The sequence below is a fragment of the Cryptomeria japonica genome, chromosome 9 (assembly GCF_030272615.1).
Source record: "Cryptomeria japonica chromosome 9, Sugi_1.0, whole genome shotgun sequence".
Taxonomy (NCBI): Eukaryota; Viridiplantae; Streptophyta; class Pinopsida; order Cupressales; family Cupressaceae; genus Cryptomeria; species Cryptomeria japonica.
Genome location: NC_081413.1, coordinates 536,311,890 through 536,338,575, shown reverse-complemented (window position 1 = coordinate 536,338,575; position 26,686 = coordinate 536,311,890). Strand labels below are relative to the sequence as shown.

General features: G+C 36.4%; 1 protein-coding gene across 5 annotated transcripts; it reads left to right on the top strand.

Annotated features, from left to right (window-relative positions):
* Positions 1-565: 565 nt before the first annotated feature.
* On the top strand, positions 566-21,981 carry LOC131077097 (transcription termination factor MTEF1, chloroplastic). Of its 5 annotated transcripts, none has more exons than XM_058014523.1 (2): positions 566-1,843; positions 21,383-21,981. In XM_058014523.1, exon 1 carries the CDS (start codon positions 701-703, stop codon positions 1,808-1,810), a length of 1,110 nt encoding a protein of 369 aa, XP_057870506.1. In that variant the 5' UTR covers positions 566-700; the 3' UTR covers positions 1,811-1,843; positions 21,383-21,981. The 5 variants fall into 5 exon arrangements, with proteins under 5 accessions (XP_057870506.1, XP_057870505.1, XP_057870507.1 ...); XM_058014522.1 differs by lacking the exon at positions 21,383-21,981 and adding an exon at positions 21,014-21,376 and having other exon boundaries at positions 566-1,857; XM_058014524.2 differs by lacking the exon at positions 21,383-21,981 and adding an exon at positions 16,341-17,528.
* The last annotated feature ends 4,705 nt before the right edge of the window (positions 21,982-26,686 follow it).

Here is a 26,686-nt window from a genome sequence, read left to right as displayed (position 1 = left end):
GCTTTGAAAAAAAAAGGGGGTTGGAAATAAGCAGCAATTGCTTATTGAGAAGATTGACATGTGGCTCTCCAAAACAATTTCCCTCTTTTTATTTGTTTCCAATTTTTTCTCCACAAATTATGTGACCAATTAGAATTAAATATTTCTTTTAATAATGCAATTTAAGATGACTGCTTATTTTATAAGCAGCAAAATTTTTCATTCATGGGGCCACCAGCTCCACAAATTAATGCTAAAAAAATTGAGCAGCGGTTGCTAGCCAAAATAAGCTAAGCAAACGCATGAGGCCCTGCCCTTATTTTCATTTTTTAAGCAGCTACTGCTCCACTAAAATAGCGAAAGATTCACTCTAGCTACTTAAATTTAAGCAGAAAATGCTCATAAACAGCGGCATGAAAACATGAGATGATGATACAAGCAAACTTTCCTTAAAAAAAAACAATAACAAACCCAAATGCATCGAGTACCCTCCCTAACAAATTAAAAAAAATATTCCTCCTCTCGAGGTCACATACAAACCATGCAACTGCTAGTTCAATTATACTCTTCAATCTCTCACCCCAATTATGACGTTCACGTGATTCATATATTCTGCTCGTCATTATGTGTAACAAATGTTGGCCCTCTGCTATCTCTTTTTCTTGGCAACGATAAAACCCTAAAAAACAAAATAGGCCCATTCGCTACTAGTGCACCCTGAATGGATTGCCTAGTTTGCCGTTGCTCAGTTTATGATACCAGGGTTTCTCTTTTTACTCGACCTGCATCCCTGGTATCTTTTCTCCCCTCCATTCGCGTACATCTAGTGGCTTTGACAACACCTGATTTCCATCTTTCCTTTGTTAGATATCCACCAACAGTCTTCATTTCGTCAAAATTTTCATGGCGTATATCATGTGACTCCATACCGAAGCCGTCACAGATAAACCCTCAAGTAGAAGAATCGAGACAGCGCCGCCATAATGCCATGAAACAATTCTTGCTCAAGGAATGCTGTTTTTCTTCCTCTCAAATCACATTACTGATAAGCAAAGACCCCAGCCTCTTCAGAAGAAGATCCCTACACAGAGCCCATCAGGTACTTCAGATGCTCGAGGACTGTGGATTAACTGTAGAGCAGATAAGGAAAACTATTATCAAAAGTCCAACTATTCTTATTCGTTCTGTCGATGACCATTTGAAGCCTAAAATTGAATACTTGAAAACACTAGGGATTGCTGATGAAGATGTGAATTATATCGTCTCCCACAATCCCAGACTTCTTACTAGCAGATTAAATGAAACTATTGCTCCGAAAATCTCATCACTGATCAAGTTTTTTGGGTCAAAGGCTAACCTATTGAAGGCCCTCAGGAAGGCACCTGAGGTTGCGTCCTATGATGTTAAATTATTGAATAATAAATTGAAGGTTTTGGAAAACACAGGCCTCCTAGAGCATGAGATCAAACGAATTCTGGAAAGGTGCCCTCGAATCCTTTTCTGCTCTGTAGGTAAGATAGAGAAGAATATGGAGTTCTTGACATGTATTGTAGGGTTAAAACCAAATGTTCTGGTTAAATATCCTCAATTCTTAGGCTTTAGTGTAGAGAAGAGGTTGAGGCCACGGTATGAGGTGTTTAAGTATCTAATTGCATCGCGAGCTCGCCATCACCTGACCATCCATCGGGTTACAATTCTGGCATTAACTGAGGGGGATTTCACTCAAAGGTTTCTATCCGGCAGTCCTGATGTCAAAATGTTATATGAAAAATACAAGGGCAAGACTGCGGATGTTGGAGTAACTAAACTTTTACCAACTCGCCAAAGATAATTTGGAGATGAACGGTGATTTGCAATGCATCAGGTAGCGTTTTTAAGGTATGTTTTATTGATGTTACTGAGGGCTTTGCTTCTATCCACTAAATCTACACTTTCCTGCAGTCCATTTATTCCCTTTAATTGTAGAATTTTTTGGTTCTACCCTGAATTCAAACAGGATATTTATGAAATGTATGGTCACGTATTAAACCTAATTTAAGTTGTATTAGAAACTATTCTTTACATTTGGTGTTGAAACTATTGAATGTTTTTTAAGGATTTAGCAGGTCCAATCTTAAATTGGCTTTCTTTTTCAATGGATTCAAACAGATTACATAGATATTTTAGCATCCGTGTCTTTAAGCAGATTACGGTCATTTGAGTAAGCACATACCTATTCTGAAGTCTCTTTTGGCTGAGCTGTTACAAAAAGGGGGATTTATGTTAGAGGTTATTTCTCATAAACTATATTACAGCTGTGTTGTGTACGTGTTAATAAAGAGCATCAGTCGCAGTTTGCTGTCACCAAACCTATGTGACTGTTGAACAGCTCTTGTTTGCTGTCAACGTAGATAACTGTCTTATAGGGATTTTAGTTGTGATTGTTAATATGTAACCCGAGCGATTAATATAATAAAAAGAACAAGAAGTTAGTTTTTTCTTCTGTTCTAAATTCTTTCTGCTGTAGGATACTTGGCCAAAGTGTGACCCGTTAGCCCATAAGTACTGTGACAAAGCGGCTGTTGTTCACCCAACACGATTGTACGAGGCACCAACAATAAAAAAGAAGGCCTGGGGTGAACTGTTAAAGATGGTAACTTTAGCAGATATCATGATGCCGGTTTATGCAATTCTCGAGCTCTACATTTGGTTTTGGTTTGCCTCTTAAATAGTTGTAAATTGTATCGGGTTAATCTTTCTTGTATTGACTTCCTTTTAGCTGTGACCGACCTTGTCTAGCTGGACAATCGTTCCTTTCCTCCGTTGAAGTTAAAAAGTTTATGAAGTATGTCGGTGTTGTTTGGCCTTCCACCTTCCGTATTCTTCTTGGATGCTATTGGGTCTTTGTGTGGGCTATATATACATATGCCGATGATCAAATAGTGTGTGATTTACGTTCTGTTTTGATAATCTCTTGATTAAATTCTCAGGAGAAGGATGCTGTGACTATGTGTCTATTCTAATCTTCAGGGATTTTAATCTATGTTCAGCTGTGTTCTTTGAGGTGTGCAGATTCATTCTATCGGCATCATATTCTACTTTATTTTGTAAGTGATTTTCTGGCAGTCAGCTTCTATTTGGAGCATTATCAATCATTGTGAAAATGACTGTCTTCTAAGTGTGACAGATTTGTACTTATGTTGAGCTTTCAATAAAATCTATTTTGGTGTGGCTGGGTTTTTCACCCTCAGGTGGAGGGTTTTCCCAAGATAATTTGCTGTGTTCTTGTTCTCTTAAGTTTTCTTAAGTTCTCTTTTTTGTGTTATAGCATTCTGATTTCAGTTTTGAACATGGTATCAAAGAAGGTATAAAAATAAGATCCAAAATCAGATTGTTTAATTTTGAAATTTCCTTTATTTGAAGCTTTAGTCTGTTTATTATAAGTTTTTCATCATGGTGAATGGATTCAAAGTTGAAGACAGATTGGATGGTGCAACCAATTTCACTTCATGGAAATTTAGGATTCTTATTGTGTTAGAAGAGAATGATCTTCTTAACTATGTGAAGTATGTTGTAGATGAACCTTCAGATGATACCGAGAAAGCTCAATGGAGGAAGAATAATCTCATGGCTAAAAAGATTCTAATTGATTATGTTAAGGATCATCTAGTGCTTGTTATATCCAAGTTGAATTCAGCTAAAGAAATGCTTGAGTGTTTTCAAATCTTGTATGAATTCAACAGTACCAGTAGAGCTCTAGTATTGAGACGTCAACTCCTTCAAGATTACTGAATTAAAGGATCAGCTCAATGCTATTGGTGAATCTATTGGGGATAAAGATCTTGTTATACTGGCCATGAATGGTCTTCCTCACTCTTGGGAATCTTTCATTCAAGGTATTAGTGGAAGAAATGAATTACCCAAGTTTGATCGATTGAGGGCTGATTGCATTTAAGAGGAATGCAAATTAGAGGCAAGAGGAATTTGACGTAAATCTCATCACGAAGAAGATCATGTTCTTGCTGCCCATACGTCTAGAAGAAAAGGAAGGAGAGGAAACTTCAAAAGGAATAGAGAGAGAAATTCTAATTCAGCTCTTGAATCTAAGAAAAGAAAGGAGCTCTGTAGAGTACAATGCTTCAGATGTGACAAATTTGGTCATTTTCCTAGAGAATGTCCTTCAAGACCCAAGCTTCAAGCAACTGCAACAAATGTTGAAAATAATTATTCTTATAGAGAGTCTAGTGAAAATTCAAAAGGGTTCTTATTTATTTCTGCTTTCTCCATTAATATTCTTATTGACAGTGATACATGGCTTATTGATAGTGGAGCCTCCTGCCATATCACTGGTTATCGTGAACACCTCTCCAACTTGAAGGAAAAAGATTCACATCTTCAAGTTATCATTGATAATGATGCATGTTATTTTGTGAAGGGTGCTGGTTCTACTTCTTTTCAGTTGGATTCTGGTATTCCTCTTCTGAGTGATATTCTCTTTGTTCCTGGTATTAAGAGGAATTTGATTTCTATTTCAGCATTAGAAAACAAGGGTTATCATGTTGCTTTTGTTGATGGAAAAGTTCTTGCATGGAAGAAAAACACCAACATTCAGTCTGCATGTGAGATTGGTGTTTGTCATTATAGTCTTTACAAGCTTTCAACTCGTCCTGTTCAAGCTTTAGCTCATGATTCTACAAGCTCAAGTGAGTTGTTGCATAAAAGATTTGGTCATCTAAATTTCAGAACTTTGTCTTCAATGGAGAAGGTAGTTGTTGGTCTTCCAAAGCTGAATCAAAACCGTGAAGGTGTCTGGAAGGGATGTGCTCTAGGTAAGAATGTTAAGAGTACTTTTCATAGTAGTGAAAATAGAGCAAAGGATATTCTAGAGTTAATTCACTCTGATTTGTGTGGCCCTATGTTAGCTACTTGCGTCAGTGGTTTTTGGTATTATGTTACCTTCATTGATGACTTTTCTCGTAAGTGTTGGATTTATTTTCTTAAGTCTAAAAAATTTGATGAAGTGCTGTCTAGATTTAAAGAGTTTAAAACAATTGTTGAAAATTTATCTAACAAGAAGATAAAGATTCTAAGATCTGATAATGGGGGAGAATATGTTTCTGGTTTGTTTCATAACTTTTGTGTTGAAGCTGGGATTAAGAGGGAGTTCTATGTCCCTTATAATCCTCAACAAAATGGTGTAGCTGAAAGAAAGAACAAGACAATTGTTGAGGCAGCGAAGGCTATGATTCATGATCAAAGTCTTCAAACATTTTTATGGGCAGAAGCTTGCAGGACAACAATATACATTCAGAACCGTAGTCCTCATCAAATTCTAGACAACATAATTCCAGTAGAAGCTTTTTTAGGTATTAAACCTGACATTAGTCACCTCAGGATTTTTGGACGTCCTGTCTATTTTCATGTTCCAAAAGAGAAAAGAACCAAGTTAGAGCCTTCAGGAAAGAAAGGCATCTTTGTTGGTTATAGCGAATCTTCAAAAGCATATAGAATTTACATTTGTGGTCAAAAGCAAATTGAAATCAGCAGGGATGTGTCTTTTGATGAAGATGTAGTTTGCAAGAAATCCAAAGAGTCTTAAACAAAATCTGATAGAGAAGACTTTGAGCCTCCTCAAGATATAGATATGCCTGATCCGGATTCATCTTCTGAGATTCAGAGGGAGAATACAGATTTAGAAGACTCTGTTGATCTTATTGATCCAATTGATTCTATAGATGCTTTTGTAGGTCTCAGTAATATTCCTGCTAATAAGAAAAGACCTTTGTGGGCTCGAAACACTATGTAAGAAGCTGAAAAATATGCAGCCCCTCGTGGCACATTCAGAGAGAATAAAAGGCCTCATAAGTTTGCAGGATATTTAGCTTTAATGAATCATTTTTTAGCATCCGAGCCTACTAATTTTGAAGAAGCCTCAAATCAGCAAGTGTGGAAAGATGCCATGACGGAGGAGTATCAATCCATTATCAAAAATGATGTGTGGGATATTGTTCCTAGGCCCAAAGGTAAATCTGTTGTTTCCTTAAAGTGGCTGTTTAAAATGATTTGTGGGATATTGTTCCTAGGCCCAAAGGTAAATCTGTTGTTTCCTCTAAGTGGTTGTTTAAAATTAAACATGCAGCTGATGGGAGTAGAGAAAAATTCAAGGCTAGATTTGTAGCTAGAGGTTTTTCACAAAAAGAAGGCATAGACTATGAAGAAACGTTTGCACCTATAGCACGTTATACCTCTATTAGAACTATTATTGCTATTGCAGCTGTTAAAGGGTGGAAGTTGCATCAGATGGATGTAAAAACAACATTCTTGAATGGTGTAATTGAAGAAAGAGTTTTTATTGAGCAGCCAGACGGATTTGTGATTCATAAGAAAGAATCACATGTATGCAGATTGAAAAAGGCCTTGTATGGCCTTAAGCAAGCTCTTCGTACTTGGTATGAAAGAATTGATCAATATTTGTTAAGCTTGGGTTTTCTCAAAAATGTTGCAGACTCAAATATCTATTTCAAGGTAATTGATAGTAAAGCTTTAATTTTGCTTCTATATGTTGATGATTTATTTCTTACTGGAAAGGATGATCTCATTGCTAGATGTAAGAAAGATCTTGGTTTGATGCAAGAAAGATCTTGGTTTGATGCATTATTACCTTGGTTTGCAAGTGTGGCAAAGACCAAATGAAGTCATATTGAGTTAAGGGAAATATGCCATTGACATTTTGAAAAGATTTGGTATGTTAGATTGCAAGTCTATGGCAACTCCCATGGAAGCAAATCTGAAAAAGTTACATGAGTTTGCAACTAGTTCAGATTTAGCTGATCCTACTATGTATAGGCAATTAATTGGATCTTTGATGTATTTAGTCAATACAAGACTTGACATATGTTATACTGTTAACACTCTCAGTCAGTTTATGGGTGAGCCTTGACAGATTCATTTTGTTGCAACTAAACATATATTGAGATATGTTCGTGGTACTGTGGGATATGGTTTGAAATATACTTCTTGTGGATGTCTGAAATTGCAAGGTTTTTCTAATTCAGACTGGGCAGGATGTGTACTTGACAGTAAGAGCACTTCTGGTTGTTGTTTTAGCTTAGGTTCAGCTATGATTCCTTGGTGTAGTAGGAAGTAATCATGTGTGGCCCAAAGTACAACAGAAGCTGAATATGTTGTAGCTGCTACAACAACTAGAGAAGCGGTGTGACTTCGTAAATTGCTTGCAGGATTGTTTGGACAGTCTTTGGAACCTACAGTGATTCATTGTGATAACCAAAGTTGTGTGAAGCTTTCAATTAATCCCGTTTTTCATGATAGAATCAAACATGTGGAAATAAAATATCATTACTTGAGAGATATGGTTCAAAGAAAAGCAGTGGAACTCAAATACATTAGCACAGAAGAGCAAACAATAGACATTCTTACCAAGCCACTTCCTAGAGTGAAGTTTTGTTATTTTCGAGGTAACCTTGGTATTGTAGAGAATGTTGCTCTTTCTGAGAGAGAATCTCAGCTTCAATGATTTCTTTTATATATATATATGTTAATGAGTTCTTCTCTATGAGAGAGAAGTTTGAGGTGAAATCCCTTGTAATGCATTTTTCTCTGTGATGGAGAAATTTGAGGTGAAAGCGCTTGAAGCTCTTTCCACTTATGGGGGTAGCCATGGTGGATGTCATGTTGAGAGACTCCATGACAACATCACGTTGAGTGACAGAGAGCTTGTGTTATTTCACCTATGGGAGTAGCCATGGTGAACATCATGTTGAGTGAATCCATGATGCCTATCATGTTGAGAGAATCCGTGATTAAATTTAGTTGTTTGTCATGTTGAGAGACTCCATGACTTGAATATCTGTTAATGATATTTTCTTTGTTAAGAGGGAGTGTTAAGATGGTAACTTCAGTAGATGTCATGATGCCGGTTTATGTAATTCTCGAGCTCTACATTTGGTTTTGGTTTGCCTCTTAAATAGTTGTAAAGTGTATTGGGTTAATCTTTCTTGTATTGACTTCCTTTTAGCTGTCATCGACCTTGTCTAGCTGGACAATCGTTCCTTTCCTCCGTTGAAGTTCAACAGTTCATGAAGTATATCGGTGTTGTTTGGCCTTCCACCTTCCGTATTCTTCTTGGATGCTATCAGGTCTTTGTGTGGGCTATATATACATATGCCGAAGATCAAATAGTGTGTGATTTACATTCTGTTTTGATGATCTCTTGATTAAATTCTCAGGAGAAGGATGTTGTGACTATGTATCTATTCTGGTCTTTAGGGATTTTAACCTATGTTCAACTGTGTTCTTTGAGGTGTGCAGATTCATTCTATTGGCATCATATCGTACATTATTTTGTAAGTGCTTTTTTGACAATCAGCTTCTATTTGGAGCATTATCAATCATTGTGAAAATGATTGTCCTCTAAGTGTGACAGATTTGTACTTATGTTGAGCTTTCAATAAAATCTATTTTGGTGTGGTTGGGTTTTTCACCCTCTGGTGAGGGTTTTCTGAGGATAATTTGCTGTGTTCTTGTTCTCTTAAGTTTTCCCAAGTTCTCTTTTCTGTGTTATAGCATTCTGATTTCAGTTTTGAACATGAACAAGGATTGGGGATTGGATGCGGGCGAAATTCCTGTCAATGGCTGAGATGCTTAGTCGACTCTCAAAACTTTTAGCGATTCAAGCACAAGCTTAGTTACCAAAAACGAGAAACGAGGAGTGCAACGACAACGACAACGTGACGAGAAACAAAATATTTAAAGGTTGCATATAAGTAACGTGTATATATATAATTAATGTAACTAACATGGCTCGCAAAACTATAATATGCATGCCAAATTGGTAGTGCATGCATCTATGGGTTAATCCAAAGTTAAGCCGTGAAACATGCGATTTCACATGCCAAAAAAATCCACTTGTCAATTTTGAATCATAAAAAAACAATTACTTTACTGTCAAATCAGTAAACAATTACTTTACTGCACTTGTAATATAATTGGTATGAAGTTAAGTGAAAGAGCACATTATTTAAGTGCTAAAGATCTCAAGAAGTTTCACAAGCAAAGTGAAGACAAGTCGAAAACACCTAAAAATGAATTTGCCTGCTGGAATTGGCCGTTAGAAACGAGAAACACATTTCTCGCATTGAAACACGATATGACGGGAGACCGTCGCGTTTCTAGCAACTAAGCGCATGAGTGAGCAGAAAAGGGAAGGGGAAAGAGGCCCTGGTGAACGCAATCAGTTAATAGGTGTAAGCTTTGCCGCTTGCCCGACAGTATTCAGTACTGACCACATTGAGGGGCAGGCAAGACGAACTTGTTCTATTTTGAAGAATCCAATGCTTTGAAGATAGGAAAGCATGCAAAAGAGACTAGATAGATGCTCAATAGTCTCAGGTGCTAATCGATTGGAGAAACTATACCTCATTGTAATATCCCTTGCTTATATATGGAAGAAATGAGGATTTTTGCATTCAAGGGACATTGTCAAACAATTAACATGCACGCTGAAAAATATCAAATTCGGATTGCAATTGGTAGAATAAACATGTAACAATCTAACATGAAGGAAACATCTCAAATATGAATCAATTTTCTGAAGTAGACATTATGTCAAACAGTTGTCATACATGCTTCAGAAAAAGAAGTCTGAAGTAACACTACAGCTGCTATAATTTTCTGATTTCTAATTCAGACTCTTAAGATACACAATGATATTTATTGATGCAAGCAGAAAGATATAACTGTGCTCTAATGGCTGCCCTCTCATTTTTTGAACATCAGTACTGAGAAAACTAATTATTTCATAAACAAATAATGCACAAAAACCTGATTTGGAGATGCCGTTTGGAAGAGGGATGCCCAATGATGAAGTCTGAATTTATTGGTATTTTTTGAGCCTTCTAGATGCCAAATCGCCCCCTGCTAGAGGCCGCCTCCTTCCCTTGGTTTGCAGATGCAATATAAAATAAATATAACAGTTTCCAGCCTCCAATGAATGATGGAAATGATCACCATGGCAAGACGAATGGATTGAGCAATTACCCACAATATTCTGCCTCTTCAATCATAAGGAATGAACAAAAATATGAGGTTCAGTAGGTCTGATTGACCTCCATGGCAGACCTGGTATATGACTAAAATCTTCTCCAAATCTTCTCAAAATCACTTCCAATAGCTCCTAAAAGAGATCGCCTATCATCTCCTAAAAGTGCAGATATAAAATGGGCCTCAAAAGACCATAAAGCTGAAGCATCTCTCCATAAGAATCCAATATGAAGGACTGAAGTATCCCTCACTCACAAAGCAACCCTTCGGAGGATCTTTCACCACTTCAGTTATGCCAATCAAAGAGAGTTATCGTTCTCTAAGACTGAAAATGAACTGCAGAAACCCTTGGCTCCACAAGCTATCAAGCAAAGATGTTAAACTTTGGATGGTTAACAATGAGGCTTCCCCCTCTATTTATTCTTTTTCTCCAAGAGGTCGGCCTCCTTCTAGAAGAAATAAAATAATATTTCATTGCACTTTCTAGAAGATTCCCCCTTTTTAAAATAATATTTACTTGCACTTTTCAAATAATATTAAAATATCATTATAATGTAAAGTGCAAATAACATCACACGCGAGAATACATTATTTCACCCAAAATCATATAAAAATCAAATGTGAAGCCGCAAGCAATGCCCAAGTGACCCTCTTATCAACTCCTTGGCCTACTAGGGTCAAGTAATAGGTCAAACTCCATCAATGTCCGAGTACTAGTGAGAAGGGGACATTACACTCATTGAGGAATGGTGTCCAATAGTTAAAGGGAGATCCAAAAATCTAGAAGTTTAACATCATACCTTTACGAGGTTGATGAGACACTTCATGTGCAAATGGTGTGTAATGATGTTGGGAACATGGATCATGGCTGCATGACTATACCAGTAGTTGGGAGCAACTTGAAGAAGTCTTACTGGTCTATGAACTATTTTTTAAAGAATAGCTTCTATATATCGTACTTGTGATCTTATTTTAGTAGAAATACTAAATAGTGTAAAAGGCATGTTAGAGGGTTTTTGTTTTTAGTTATGATCACCAGGTTAGTCTCAATGTTTTCCAAAATGCCATGCACCTTTTGGGAGGGAAATCTTTTCTTTAGAAAAAGTCAAGTTTTTTTTTTTGAATGCTTGAAGACTTCCAATCCATGTTACAATAGGAGTTAGGGTTTGCAGGATCACGAAGAAGTAAGACAGAGTACGTAATATAAGAGGTTAAAAGTTTCTTATGCTGTTATGTTGCATAAAGAAGAGACCTTCATTCTTGGTGTAAGAAGAGCAGATAGTGGTTTTGTGAAGCACCTAGGTAGCATTAGGCATGTTAGGGTTTATTGTTTTGATGTTGAAACAGTGTTCCACGGAAACACGTTTCCCCTCCAGGCCCAAGTCCCCCTGTCCCTGAAGCCCGTCCCTGGGCCCCCCGTGTCCCCGTCCCCGGGTCCCCCCGTGTCCCCGTCCCCAACAGCCATGGAACAATGTGTTGAAAATAGCAGCAGCTGTTTGTTCAATTGGTTACCCACGTTGCAAGGGAGTTTATGGGCTTTCGATGTTCATGAATGTTTTTCCATGTTGCAAAACAGAATGAAAAAAACATGGCATGTTGAAGGGGGCTTTTGGTGTCCAACATGGAAGAAGTCCAACGTTTTGTTGTTTGAAACTTAAGAAAGGTCACACTTGTGCATTCCAATGTTTGCACACTTCTTAGATCTTTTATGTCTGTTATCACGTTTTGACAGGTCAGGTCATTTACCTTTCACCTTGCCATATTAGTTTTTCATCTCCAAGCATCTAAATAAACAGATTCTCTTGAGATTTTATTTATTCCTTTAATGGTGTTAATAAATTTTTCAAACCCAAAGATCCTAGCTTATTATAGTCTCATGACTGTTGAAAATTAGAAGCACTTATATCAAGCACATTGGTGGAACAATGTAAGAAGCCAATAAACAAAGGAAGGACTGTCACAATGCAGTTTGGAGGATAGACACAATGGATTGATGCAGTCATGACCATGTTTTTTAAGGCTAATGAGCAGAGATTGAAGATCATAAGGTAACGAAAAGCATGAACAGCAGCAAGCAAGCAATTTTTGCAGAATATTTTGGGCTTCCATCCTCCTTGTCTTTGGTTTAACTATCTCTATCTTGTTATGGATAACCATGACCACTATTGCCATGTCCATAAACACCTATCTAGCGTTCAAGATGTATTAAGCATGACCGTTTTTTCTAAAGAGTGTTGCAGTGAAAAGGGTAGTTGATTCAAGAGACTAATGTGCTGTTCATGATAGTTACTATATGCAAACATAGGGAGTAGAAGAAGACAGTTCTTGCAAGGTATAGTATCAAAATATATTAGTGGACAATGTTTAATGATAGTGGAAACAACAGCAAGGAATAACAAAATCACAAGGATCTTGACATAAGCATATTTCAGGCCTCAATGCTAAGAATCTTAAAAGGTGAGAAAAGACTGCACTTAGAAGGGACTGTGATGACAGTTTTCAAGCTGCAAGTGACAAAAGGTTTGACACACAGTGAGCTGAAGATTGTATAAAAGGGTGAGCACATAATGCTAAAACAATAGTGACAAATGAGGACAATATGGCAAAGTTCAAAGTCTATGAGAAGCAAAAAAGTACCAATGGACAGCTGTGTAGAGCTTGTCAAGATGCAAACAAGTTTTCAAATATATACTAATATTTATTTGTGACCTTAGGATCTCTGATGCATAAAGATCCTAAGGTCACAAATAAATATTACTGAGATGGTTGTGATAATATTTATTTGTGACCTTAGGATCATTATGCATCAAAGATCCTAAGGTCACAAATAAATATTACCGAGATGGTTGTGATAATTTTAATGTTGTCATTATGATAATCTTAGTGAGCAAAATGTAGAGTTTAATCACAATCTGTGCATTGATTGCAGCACTTACTCTTATGAATATTGAACCTTCAAGGCAACTCTTAATGAGCTTGGTGTTGAACAGTCCGAAATACTGAGAGGGGGGTGAATCAGTATTCCCCAAAAACAGAGCACTTTCTGACAATCTGAAACTTATCTTATATACTCTTAGCACAAAGTGAAATAAGCAATAGAAACAAAAAATATAACATACACATCCATACGAGAGACAAGATTTTTATATGTGGAAAACCTAAATGGGAAAAACCACGGAGGGGGTTAACTTTCAAGATAATATAACTAGTTATATGGATTTATAGAAAGTGGCTCACTGTTGGAGGGCTCATTGCCCAGATTATAATGGCTCATTGTCGAAAAGGCTCACTGCCAAAAAGAAAGGAAATGAACTGAGAAATTTGCATCTACATATGCATGGGATCAGTTTCAATTAAGTTCAGACAACACACCAACAATTTGCAATGGATCCATAAGAGAGACAAGATTTTTATACGTGGAAAACCTAAATGGGAAAAACCACGGAGGGGGTTAACTCTCAAGATAATATAATTAGTTATATGGATTTACAGAAAGTGGCTCACTGTTGGAGGGCTCATTGCCCAGATTATAATGGCTCACTGTCGAAAAGGCTCACTGCCAAAAAGAAAGGAAATGAATTAAGAAATTTGCATCTACATATGCATGGAATCAGTTTCAATTAAGTTTATTAGACAACACACCAACAATTTACAATGGATCCGATTAAGAAACTATGCAAAACACTCCACAATCTACTTGCTCCAAAGCACTATCGCACAAGATCTGTCGTTCTCATTTACTCATTCATCATCAACTTCTTTGCTCTGTCGCTTACCACCTCACTCTTCACTTATCTCATCGCAATTCCTTTATCCCAAAACAATTTGCAATGGATCCATAAGAGAGACAAGATTTTTATACGTGGAAAACCTAAATGGGAAAAACCACGGAGGGGGGTTAACTCTCAAGATAATATAATTAGTTATATGGATTTACAGAAAGTGGCTCACTGTTGGAGGGCTCATTGCCCAGATCATAATGGCTCACTGTCGAAAAGGCTCACTGCCAAAAAGAAAGGAAATGAATTAAGAAATTTGCATCTACATATGCATGGAATCAGTTTCAATTAAGTTTATTAGACAACACACCAACAATTTACAATGGATCCGATTAAGAAACTATGCAAAACACTCCACAATCTACTTGCTCCAAAGCACTATCGCACAAGATCTGTCGTTCTCATTTACTCATTCATCATCAACTTCTTTGCTCTGTCGCTTACCACCTCACTCTTCACTTATCTCATCGCAATTCCTTTATCCCAAACTGTCTGATACAACTCTTCGCATATCTCTCACTCTTTTCTCTTTTTCTCTTTTTCTCTCTCTACCTCGAGCATAATATGATCATGCATATATATGAGTATAACAATAAGAGCATTCATCAAGTCGGCTTTAACAATATTTCCCAAATGATATTTTCAATGGTCAAATCACATGCTACAATTATTGAAGCTAAACGCTAACATAATCTCTTAAGGTCGGCCTGACCCGGAATAAGCATATCTTTGACTTTCCACAACAACACGCTACCGGAGCATCACGGTCACTATTCGACTCAACATTACGAGGTTAAGGACATGAATAACAAATCATTAACTTATCATCAGAAATAAAAAAACCCGGAGGAAACCAGAGCATGAAGATTTGCTCAATACTGCATAGCTGAATATACTATAGGAGCACAACATCTAGAGCATGACTTTCAGAGCAATCTCAATTGATAACAACAATCACATCAAAACTTGTACTGCCATATTTGCATCAAGACCCAAATGCAAAGGACTGCACTTTTTGAAATAAATCACTACATGAACGATTGGAGCACAAAAACGGTTGCCACAACCAACACCAAATCTTTCTTATCAAGATAAAAGTATCATTATATTGACAATGGATATTTCTAGAGCAATAATCATGATTGCAATACATCAACAACATTTGGGATCTGCAACATACATACCTATTTTCCATTGTTCTGCAACACATCATATATACCTATCTTCCACTGTTTTGCAACACATCCGAACCAATCCAGATTACCAGGCTTGACATCAATGACAACTAATGACAAGTATTGCTAACACTTGGTCAGTCATATAACTAAGAATATCTACTAACAAGATGGGATTGGGAGCTAAGCAAAAGCCTTAACAAGTTGGTGAGGATTGAAGCATCATTGAAGAGCATCCTTGCTTTGTGAATCAATATGGAGATGAAAGGCCATAGGACTCTTATCGAATTTTAGTTTGAATCAGAATTTTTGTTGGTCTTCTAATAAATGATCAGATTGTCAAGAAGATATATGGAATACTCATTGAGTACTCGCAAAAAATTCTTCTTCTCGAGTTTTTATATTGGGTATTCACAAACTCTAAATCAAAATTGGCAAGTTTTAGGGCCAAACTCAATTAAGTATTCGCAAGTGCTCGGTCAATTAGACCCTAAAACTCACATGATACTGTTACATATATTTTCGTGGGTTTTACGCCATAAAAGCGTTGTTTTTCCTTTGTAGTTAAGCCCCTCACAACCACAACTAAAGCTCATATGACATTTAAGCATTCCTTGTGTGAATGGAGTGATTTTATGGTTGACTTGAGGAATTTTCGATTTCGCAGTTAGTTTTTTGTTTGTGGCTTTATTTTAAGCATGTAAATTCTTTCTAAAACGTTTTATATTAGATGTGTAAACATGATTTACAATTTTTCAGGCATTGAATTTGATTTCCATAATCACCAATTTGTTTGTTTGATTTACATATATAAATTTATATAAATTTTTAAAAAATAAATCTTTTATGATAAATACATTAAAAATATATTTTAATATTATTAATTAGAAATAAAAGAAAAAAAAATTTAATATATATATATATATATTCAAAAACTAAGTTTTACATGTACCTACTGACCGAGCATTGCTCTAGGTCAACTACTTACCACACCACCCAAAATACATCCTTTATAACATATTTACATTTATCAAAATACTAAACTAGCACTTGCACCCTAAGGAGGTGCAAGGGTTACGCCGATAGGATAGTATTTGAAAGTTATAATACAATTGTGCAAATGGTCAATAATTTGTAAGTGAAGATTCTTATATTGATATGTGTTTTCTCCACAAAATAATGTATTTTGAAAGAGAAATAGTCAAAGCATTGACATACAATCTTACTTGAGACATTAAAGAAAAATATCATTATTATACATATTTAAGAACGAGTGTTTTTGATATGATTGGTTGACAATCCATATTAGCTCTCCATTTTGAAATCATTTTTGGGCTATGCATACTCATCCTATCATCATTCCATGCAGGGGTATATGTTTTCTTTCCAGATTCATCACATGACAAGGAAGAACTATCACATTCGATCCAAGGAGCTTTGTAACAACAAGCTGAAAAGTTGACCTCGCTTGCGTAGGCATGTTGCTTCAGTATATTTTGTGTGCCTTTAAACATGATTGATCAAACCCTCATAGTCAACGAGTGTATTTCTAGAGAAGATCTCAGTTGTATTTAGCAAGAGAGGATCTTCTGGCAAAGATTGATGTTGTGTTGTTTCTATTAGTTGAAATGCGAGGATTCCATCCAGTTACGTATTTTTCAAAGAACTGACTTTGTTGTTTCTACAACAGCATGGTCTTCCCAGTCAAGTTTGTCCATGTCTGGTGCATTGAAATCAAACATGGAACCTTGAATATTAAAACATATGATAAGATAATTAAACTTGTAAATGATATCAAATGAAAACCAAAGATAATTATCTAAATTTTAATTTAATTTTTTTAGTTTAATCTTTTCATACAATTATATGTTCAAATTTGAATCCCAAGAAAAAAAATTAATATCAAATAATAAGATAACAAGAACATTCTATCATAAAATTAAAAGAGGTTAAGATCTTGTTTATGTTCTTAAATCTCTAAGTTTTTGTATTTTACATATTTGCATACCAAAAAGACAAAGGCTAAATTAGAGCGCAAAAGAAAATAGAGGAAACTCAAAATAAACAAATAAAAGAGTGTGGAAAGTGAATGCACAATAAAAGTGACGTGTGTGTGAGTTTAAATTACCAAACCATATGCATTATTGTAACCTTAACGCTAATAGTAATTATAATCATAACTCTAAATTCAAATTAGTTCTAATTGTGACCAGAGTTGTAATTATAATTCTAATATAATATTAATCCTATTTTTTCTCATAACCCTCATCATAATCATAATCATAATGCTTACCTAACCTGAAATAATTTTTTACTCTTAAATATAATAGAAATTTTAACCACAACTCTAAATGTAACCTAGTTCTAATTGTAACCATAGGTGCACTCATAATTCTAATATAATCTAGTCCCATTTTTTCTCATAACCCTTTCATTTACTATATTTGTAGCTGTAACCTGAAATATATTTTATAAAATTATAGTTGTATTTTTTGACTAATTATTTTAAAAATCAATATAAAGTGTTTGTCATGTTTCGAGTTGTATATCATTTCACATTAAGTTCACCTAAAAGAAAGTGCAATTGATAAAAAGAAAACACAAATTTTACTATGAAGAATTATAATTTAAAAAAAAAATTCTTATATGTCAAATTGCTTTACAAAATATCTAAAATCCTATTTCTAAAACTATATGCCAATTTAACTATAAAGAGGAGAAAATTAAAGTATGTATCAGTCATCATTGTCATCATTTATGATTTAAATGAATATGTATTGTTACTTTATAAAATATATCTATTGAGTACTAACAAAAATTAAATATTAGCTATGAGGGAGGTGAACAACAAATAATTCTTTGTGGAAAGAAAATGACGCCTTTTATGACTTGGAGAATGTTTCTACAAGGCTTGAATATATTAACTCCCTCTATGGGAAAAAATGATCAAGCCTGAGAACGTAAAGGGGTGCTATGGGGAAAATAGTGGTTCAACGTTTGGATGGTAGCGCCTGTTAATTCTCAGAAGCCACCACCAATAGATTGCTATATAAAATTAATCTTTTTGCAAATTGATTAGTTTTGTTGTTGCTTTTGAAATATATATAAACATTATGTTTGTTACATCCAAAAATGTTTTAATTGGTTTGTGCAAATAAATATTAATAATATAAAATTAGAATAGGGTGTGTTTCCTTAATTTAGCATGTTTTAGATTAAAAAGCAGCGTTAGCTAGGGCACCGACCCTTAACATAGTCAGAGACTATAAAAAAGACAAAACAAACCAAGGGAGCAAGCCCCTTTACAACAAACAGATCAAAAAACAAACTAGACCCAACTCAAGGAGGGGAAGAGACACCCAAACCTTGAGAGGGAGAGGTTAGGACAAGGGGGGAAGACCTCCCCTTCCGCCTTCGACGAACCACAGTCCAGGCGATACAATCATTAGGACCAAGAGAGAGATTAGGTGGAAGTGATTCAGCAGAGTTGTGATTAGAAGTAGCTACAGAGTGTTGTTGTAGAACCGCAACAGGAAGTTGAGAAACAACGACAGATTGTTGGAGGGTAGGCTGTCGAAGCAGAGCAGCACTAGAAGCAGGCTCAACAGTAGTAGAACAAGGCTGCTGACAGTAGTAGTGAGAGACTCTTCATCACAAGAGGAAACATCATCCTTATGAGAGGAACAAGTAGTATCCAACGCATTGACAATCAAATGTTCAATGGTGGCATCTTTCCACCAAGTAGCAGCATCCTTATGGCAAGGAAGAGAACAGTTTGAAGCAAGATGCCTCGTTGAGAAACATTTTCGACAACGGAAGGGCATGCCCTCATAATCCAACGACTGAGACCAAGGCCTATCCCCAACCATAAGAACAACATCCTTGGGGAGAGGCGAGGAGATGTCGATGTCAACCAACAAGCAAGCAAAGGTAGAGTGCCCCATAGAAGACGTGGCCTCATCCACCTTCAAGAAACGACCAATGGAGTTGCCAATGGCCTCGTAGCAGGAGAGTTCCCAAAAATGGAGAGGGAGATTAGGAAGGCGGACCCATATTGGACACACAGACAATGATTCAGTGAGGGGATTAAAAGAGGTTGTTCAGGGCTTGACAGAAAGAGAGTGATCTCCCCAAGCCCACACTTTGTCCAAAACCAAGTTTTTATCCAAGGTAGAAGTAAAGGATGCAATAGAAAAACCCTTCCCACAAGGAAAGAGCTCAATGCTATGGGCAATTAGGGGTTTCCAAGAGTTACTCACCCAACGATGGAGGTCTGGAAGAGAGGGTGAAAGCCTAGAAAATCTACACACCAAAACATTACTTTGATAGAAGTCAATATTGTCCACAACATCCTAACCACAAACCGCCACAGAGGAAGATTTGGCACAGGGAAGGGGATGAACCCCCCTAATAGTAGAAGCCCTAGCCACACGAGTGTAACTTCTTCCACCAGAAAGAGGAGGAGGCCTGGGGGCATCCACACCTTTGCCAGCAAAAGCAGCAGCTGAAGAAGTAGTAGTTTCCTTAGTAAAGGGAAAACCCCCCACGCCAGAGCCCACGGGAGGAGGGGGAAGGTCCTTAATTTAGCATGTTACAAGTACATGAGAGTCTAGTTTATGTAGGCCACAAAGGGTTTTAAACTTTTAAATTCATTTTTCATCTTGGAAGCACCTGATTGTCCATGCCTGAATTAATTAAAAAACAATTGAGACGTAAGAACAAGACTGCTGCAAACAAAAGTAAATATTGCCATAGAAATCTATGGGCCAACCTTGTCATTTGGCACAGGAAGAAGAAATTGAGCGACTTAAATGCACTACCTGTAATGTACTTTCAAATATAAACTGCAGACTTGAGGAATTTCAAATTTATTTTGTTAACTTGGCCACAGTATCATCACGAAATTTAGCCACAGGATTCTATTCACAGTCCATCCTAAGTATATATGCCCATTATGTTATGGAAATATCTATTCCTTATGGCCCTTTACGTCTCCTCTATGAATTTAAGAATAGAAGTTCCAACTTCATTCAATTTCTTTGTTATCTCTCATTTGTTGCAGCTATTGCCTGTGGTTTTCTTCTTTCATTTAACGTAGATATACTTGGTCTTCGAACACTAAAATTTATAAATAATTAAAATTTTACAATTATAAACAAATCTTATAGTGGCTATGCGTGGGAACCAAACAGGGAATGAGGGGTATTATGAAGGCTTGAATTCTACAATTTTGAGTGTAGGCAATAATTATAAGACACATGTGCCCAATGCAAACTATCTTGTCATTCCATTTGTCCCGTACATTCATTTGCTCCCTACAAATGTTTGCATGCAGCTAAGCAAGTGGTCACGAGGAACGGAAAAAGTAACAAATATAACATCATGACAATTACTGATTTGTTTAATTGGAACTTTCTTAGATTACAGATCACAAGTCTTCAGATAGAAGAAAGAAACGAGTTCTCTCTTTTTGTTGGGTTTTTTAAAAAAGCATCATGGTTGCAATAGCAATTGCAAATCTCTCTGCAATTAGGTTCGTACTGGTTTTCTTCATGGCAGCCATGGATCCCACTGTAAGCTGTGCTTTACTCTTCTGTCATGGATGCGTGTAATGCATTGAATTCTTATTCTCCAAAGTGCAATGGAAAGTTTGGATATTTTTTGTGGAATTCAAGTAGAAACTTAAAAGTTTTCTATTCTTCTTAGCACTCATGCATTTAATATATCCTTCTGCAATGTTCCTAAATCTTGCCCTAAAATCACCAGTTCAATAAGAATAAAAAAATATTTCATTCAAAATAAACAAAACTGTAGAACACCAGAGGAATATATATTTCATTTTGTATCTGGGCTTGTAAGGGTATTTAGTCAATATATGTGTTGTGGATATATTTTGAATCCTTATTGAGCGAATCTTTTGTACCCTCCATAGAAGTTTCTGCACATGCAATGTCAAAATTTTCTTTTCCATTTTGAGATATCTAATTTAAAATTTGAGACTCTTACGTACTACAAACTGATGTCGAAAACTCTGTTCTGCAGAGAAATTTTCAACCTCCAAAGTGATGTGCTGAATCCCTACATTGATCCCTTCCAACCCATTTTTTGACATGAATGACAGTTCTTAGAAATTAATTTTTATTGTTTCACTATCATTGTTTAGGTATGGTACGGATACAATCTATTGAGGAACTCCCCCATCTTCTGGAGTAGTTCGGTCAATGTATTGTTTATTTTTTAAATACTGCCAATTGCAAACATTGATGCTGATCACCTACTTCTCCCGCTTGAATGTACATTTGCGTATTGGCAAAAATATATACCTACTAAAGGAACTAAAGGAACAAAATCCATTTGACATTTTATTCTATATATTATTTCCCATCATTTCTGACATGGTTTCTGGGGCAGGAGCAAAATGCATGAACATAGCCACAAAAGCTACCGAACTTGAACAAGAGTCAAACATATATAGAACCATTCACGAAAAGTGGGTACATTTTTCTTTGAGCTCAACACTGTTCAAAGCTACCGACCTTGAACAAGAGTCGAACATATATATAGAACCAACCAATCAGGAAAAGTGGGTACATTTTTCTTTGAGCTCAACATTGTTCATGTTATAGGCTGGTAAGGTAATTAAACTTTTCCAAAATATGACCACATCATAAGAATATTATTACATGTAATTTTTTGTCAAGTTTCTATACAAAGCAACGCATTGATTTATTAGGTTATATTTTATTGCTCAATATTTTCTATTATTTTAGACAGAAAGGACATATGCTACTATTGTTTATTTAATCTATGACTGCACATCCTGAACTATTGTACTTAGCTCAGGTCGCAAGGCTAGGTGGACTGGTGTTAGGCAAGATTAAGATATTGAGATAACTAGGAAACAAAAAAGAAATCTATGTTATCTCCACAAGCAAGGTGTAACTATTGTAAATTGTTGAAGGTTGAATCCTTTCAAAATTTAATGTAAAATTTCACAGTTATTTTTTTAACTTCCTGATTGTCTATAGTTAATTGAAAGTTCCTCATTGTCCATAATAATTAATTGAAATGAGTGTACATGTACAGGAAAATGAAAACTATTATTTGCTTCATGTAAGAAGAAACCAAAAACAAGTTTACAGTTTTGTTTATCACGTTTGTGCAATTGATACAGATTTAAAAAATACAAGAATCTCTAAAAAAATCTGGGAGCAGTAGTAGTTCTATTATTTTAGAATTGCATTCAATAGACTGACCTTGATTGCAGGATTTTTTCGTACTGGTGAATCTTCTGACTAACCCTTCAAACTGGTCTATTGGTTGGAGCCGTGATGGATTTTATGCATATACAATATGCAATGCATTTATAGACATTGGAGGCGGCTAAAATATTGAGGTGGCGTGCTAATTAAAACTTAAAAACAAAACATCTCTAAAGATCAAGCAAAATCAAATATTCGCCTTACACATTTATGATTGATGTATAGTAGACCTATTAGCTGATTCACACCATACTGTATTTTTTAATGAGTGGCTGAAGATGTGACAGAAGATAGTGAATGGTGACGTTCAACATTAATTCATGGGAGAAGATGGTGAATGGTGACGTTAAACATTAATTCCTGCGTGAATGAGTGGCTGAAGATGTGACAAAATAAGGTGAATGGCGATTTTCAACAGTATTTCCCGTGTGAGGTAACATTCGATTGATGACGACATAATTTATACCGGTGGAGGAAAACCTAAAACTGTATACCAACAGAAGAAAACCGAAAACTGTATACCAGCATAAGAAAACCATATACAAGTGTGAGACAGGTTTTGACGAAAACCCCATGCTATATAGCCTATCGGCTAAATATCGGAATATACAAAAGATTGCCAAAGTGACATCCTGATTAAAGATTTGCTACAAATTTCACCTTTACTTGGATGACATGAGAGGTCGATGGACCTACCTCTCTCGATGCCTTTTCCTGGCAGGCCATCGTCTCCATTGCTTGGGATCCTCCTTTGTTTCCGCTTCCTCTTCATTGGAATCTGCTTGACCCAAACCATCCAAATCGTCATCAGTTTTATATTCTATCACCCACTTTTTGTTTTTTGGTATATCTTCTCCCATAGCATCCACCAAAAATCCATCTGGAGTAAAGCCCATAACTCTTTTCTGGAACTCCAAATTACGGTTGATGATAGCTTGCCTCACACTCCATGTCACCTCATCCCACACCACCAACATGGGAAGCCTTGGGACCTCCTTTCTTGCATGTTTGATCACAAAATAATGTTGTGGGTAAGGAATAGTTAAATTTTTGTCTATATTCAACAACACCCTATGAAGATCTTCCAAGAACTCCTCTTTAAAAACTCTCTTACACAAATTCTTCGTCACTACTTTCTTCATTCCCATCGTTAACATGGTTGCCAGAAACCCTGACAAAATGTTTGTCTTAACTTTGTATCTATGGTTGGCTCAGAGGAATTCACCCCCAAAAATATGTTTCATTGATCAAAGAATCAAACGGTGAGAGTAATTCAGGACCTTCCTCAACTATTTATTCGTCACACATCCAAGAAATGCCATTTGCCTCTTGGTGGCCACCAATCGGATGTTTGAGTCCATTCTATCACTCGCACACCTTGCCTGAATCAAACCTGTTTAGTGAGGAATATTTTTTGAAGCCCCCTGTACACCTATTCTTATAGCATCCAACTCCTCTTAACTTACTTCTTGAGGTCGACTTGTCATAATTGCTAATTATGGCCATTCAATTTCTCCAATCTAATATCTTGCTGAAGGGACATCCTTTTGGTAAATACCACCTATCCCAACACGGTCGAAGCTATTCTGGCTCCAAAATAGACCTTTCGTACAGCGTGATAGCAACATGTTAGTCCATCGTAGCCGTTCATTGCAAAATCGATGGTGTAAAACGCGCGACTAACACGCGTGTTAATCAATCTGTACTGCCGTTTTGGAGCCAGAATAGACGCGTCCTCCCAACACATCCTCATTTATCAAGTCTTTTCCGCAAGGATGAAGCTTTGTTCTCATTTAATTCTATTGGCTCGTTTATTAGAAAAATAGTAATTCAAATTGCTTGATATACGTGCTTTATGTTCTCGTGAATAGCACCCTACTATTCTTCATCACTTAGCCAACTCATGGTTGATGGGACAATGCTACCTTGTCAGCTTCGATGTGGGCTTGCTACATCGTTATTTCTAAAATCTAAGTTGGATATTCCATTCCTTTTCCCTACATGTCCAGGAGTTCCTTCACCTATCTTTGAAGATTGGCCCTGTTCTCCATAAGACCCTGCTGTTGAATTAGACATTCATGCTAATGTTATTTATTCCAATCCCATCCACCCCCATATTAGTCATTTGGTTTGCAAAGCTATTGCATTCACAAAAAATATGGTTAATGGTGAACGCCTCGAAGAAATTTAGAACTTCCATCGCTATGCCTACCATTGCGTTAAGCATCCAATTTGGCATTGATCCCTTCTTGATCTCATTAACCACCACAACTAAGTCACCTTCAATTTCCAATTTTTGCAATCCAAGCTTTATGCAATTAAGGAGCCCTATCAACAATGCTTTGAATTCTGCTACATTGTTTGTATCCTCCTCTAAAGGTTTGGCTATTTTGGCCACTAAAAACCCATCCCATTTGTGAATGACACAACCAACTCCCGCAATTCTAGGGTTGCCCTTGGATGCTCTATCAAAATTTGACTTAAATCACCCTCTTTAGGAGGAGCCCATACATAGTTTGCTCTCTCATTGCTGCTTTCCAGACCTCCCTTTCAAAAAAGGATGGAATCTTCAGTCCATGCCAAAGCACTTTGACTTTACTATTCCAGTTAGTGAATTTAGAGGCCTTGTTTGTTTGATTTTCACTCCTACTATTGATTACTTCCACGATGACTACTTCTATATTATTATGTAAAGATCCACACTCCATTTTCTTATTCTTGAAGATTCTCCTGTTTCTTTCCTTCCATAATTCCCACACAATCAAGGAAGGGGCTGCCACCCATAGACCTCTATATAACCCCTCCCTATTAAGCCTTGAACAACTCTTGAAAAGACTCAAAATATCATTCGATAGAGCAGTAACCCACCCTATTTTGGCACAGAGTCATTTCTAGCATTCTTGTGAGAAGGGACAAAATTAAAAAACATGTGATTTATTGTCTCTTCATCCCCTTCACAAAGAGCATGGCCATGAAAGCCAAGCTTCCTAAACCATTCTGAAGTGAGGATCCTCCCCTATAATGTTGCCCAAGTGAAAATGCCCTCTTTAGGCAAATTCATTTTATCCCAACATAATTGAGTTGGAAAAAAATTTCTCTGCCATTGTTGCTTCTTAATGAGTGCTTTATACCCATCCTTTGAGTTATACTTACCTGACTTAGCTCTCGCCCACACTAATTTATTTGAGTTGTTTCAGAATGTCAACATTCTATTCTTTAAAAGCCTATTCAATTGATCTATATCCTCTCTAGGCAAATTGACACCTCCAAAGGATTTCCATTCCCATCCCAAGGAGGTATCTCTCTCTTCAAGTTTTGCATAGTCTAGAACATACACTCCCCATTCGGTTTCCAAAGCCTTCCTAATTCTATCAGTGTTCATAGCAAAGCTAATTACTAGGTGCCCTCCCCACGGATCATGCCAAAGAGTGATCTCCTACCAACTGATATATCCCAAGTAAGATGATCTGTGCTAATATCACTACAATTCACTATGAAGTCCCATACTCTGGAGCCTTTAGGAAGGGAGGTCGTTCTAAAGACTCCACTAGGGTCATTATTTACCATATATTGCCCTACAAAATTCTAACCCACTTACATTGGGTTTTTTTTTATAAATCTTCCATATCAATTTCACTCCTAGAGCCTTGTTTTGCCATACCTAATTCCTCAACCCAACTCCTCCCGCCTCTATAGGCTTACAAATTTTATCCCAAGCTATCAAGGCTAATTTCTTCTTTTCTGTCATTCCTTGCCAATAAAAGGTTCTCATTTTCTTTATCAATTTTGTATGCGCCCTTGTTGATAATGCCAAACAAGACATCAAATAAATGGGTAATGTTGAAAACACTACTTTCAACATAGTCAGTCTACCTGCCCATGTTAACCATTTACCCTTCTATGATGACATTTTCTAATCCAATTTCTCTTCCCGCTCCTTTGTAGTAGGACCTAAGTCCACAATCATTAGCTCGGACTCTTCAGGAGTGATATCCTCTTTTGTTTTGTCAACTTTTGAATGACCACCTGTACTGAATGAGATCTTGTGCCATCTTTATGGATTAAGAAATATTTTTGTGCCTTCTTCTTTTCTTGAAGTCTTTGAGGTCCACATGGCCAAGGTTGGTTTCTCCAACCTTCTTCCATTTTGTCACAATCTTGGACTCCAATTGTGGTCCTTTGTTATTGAACTTCATCTACACCTTTTTGGAAATCGCTTGTTGAGTCGACATCTACCACCTGAAAAACATGAAAACTTAAGTTTTAAAAAATAGGGGGTTTGATGTTTGTTTCCAACCTGGAGTGCAAAGGTTGATGGAATTTCAAAGGATAATTTTGATTTAACTTATGAAATTTAAGAAATTGTAATTGTAACTAAAAATTAGATAGTGAGATTTTGGAAATTTAAATTAAGTTTGTTTATGAATATTTTGCCTTAGAATCTACATAAAAG

What these genes read in the sequence shown, in the direction of transcription:
- LOC131077097 (XM_058014523.1), top strand. Translation starts at nt 701, where the DNA reads ATGGATTGCCTAGTTTGCCGTTGCTCAGTTTATGATACCAGGGTTTCT.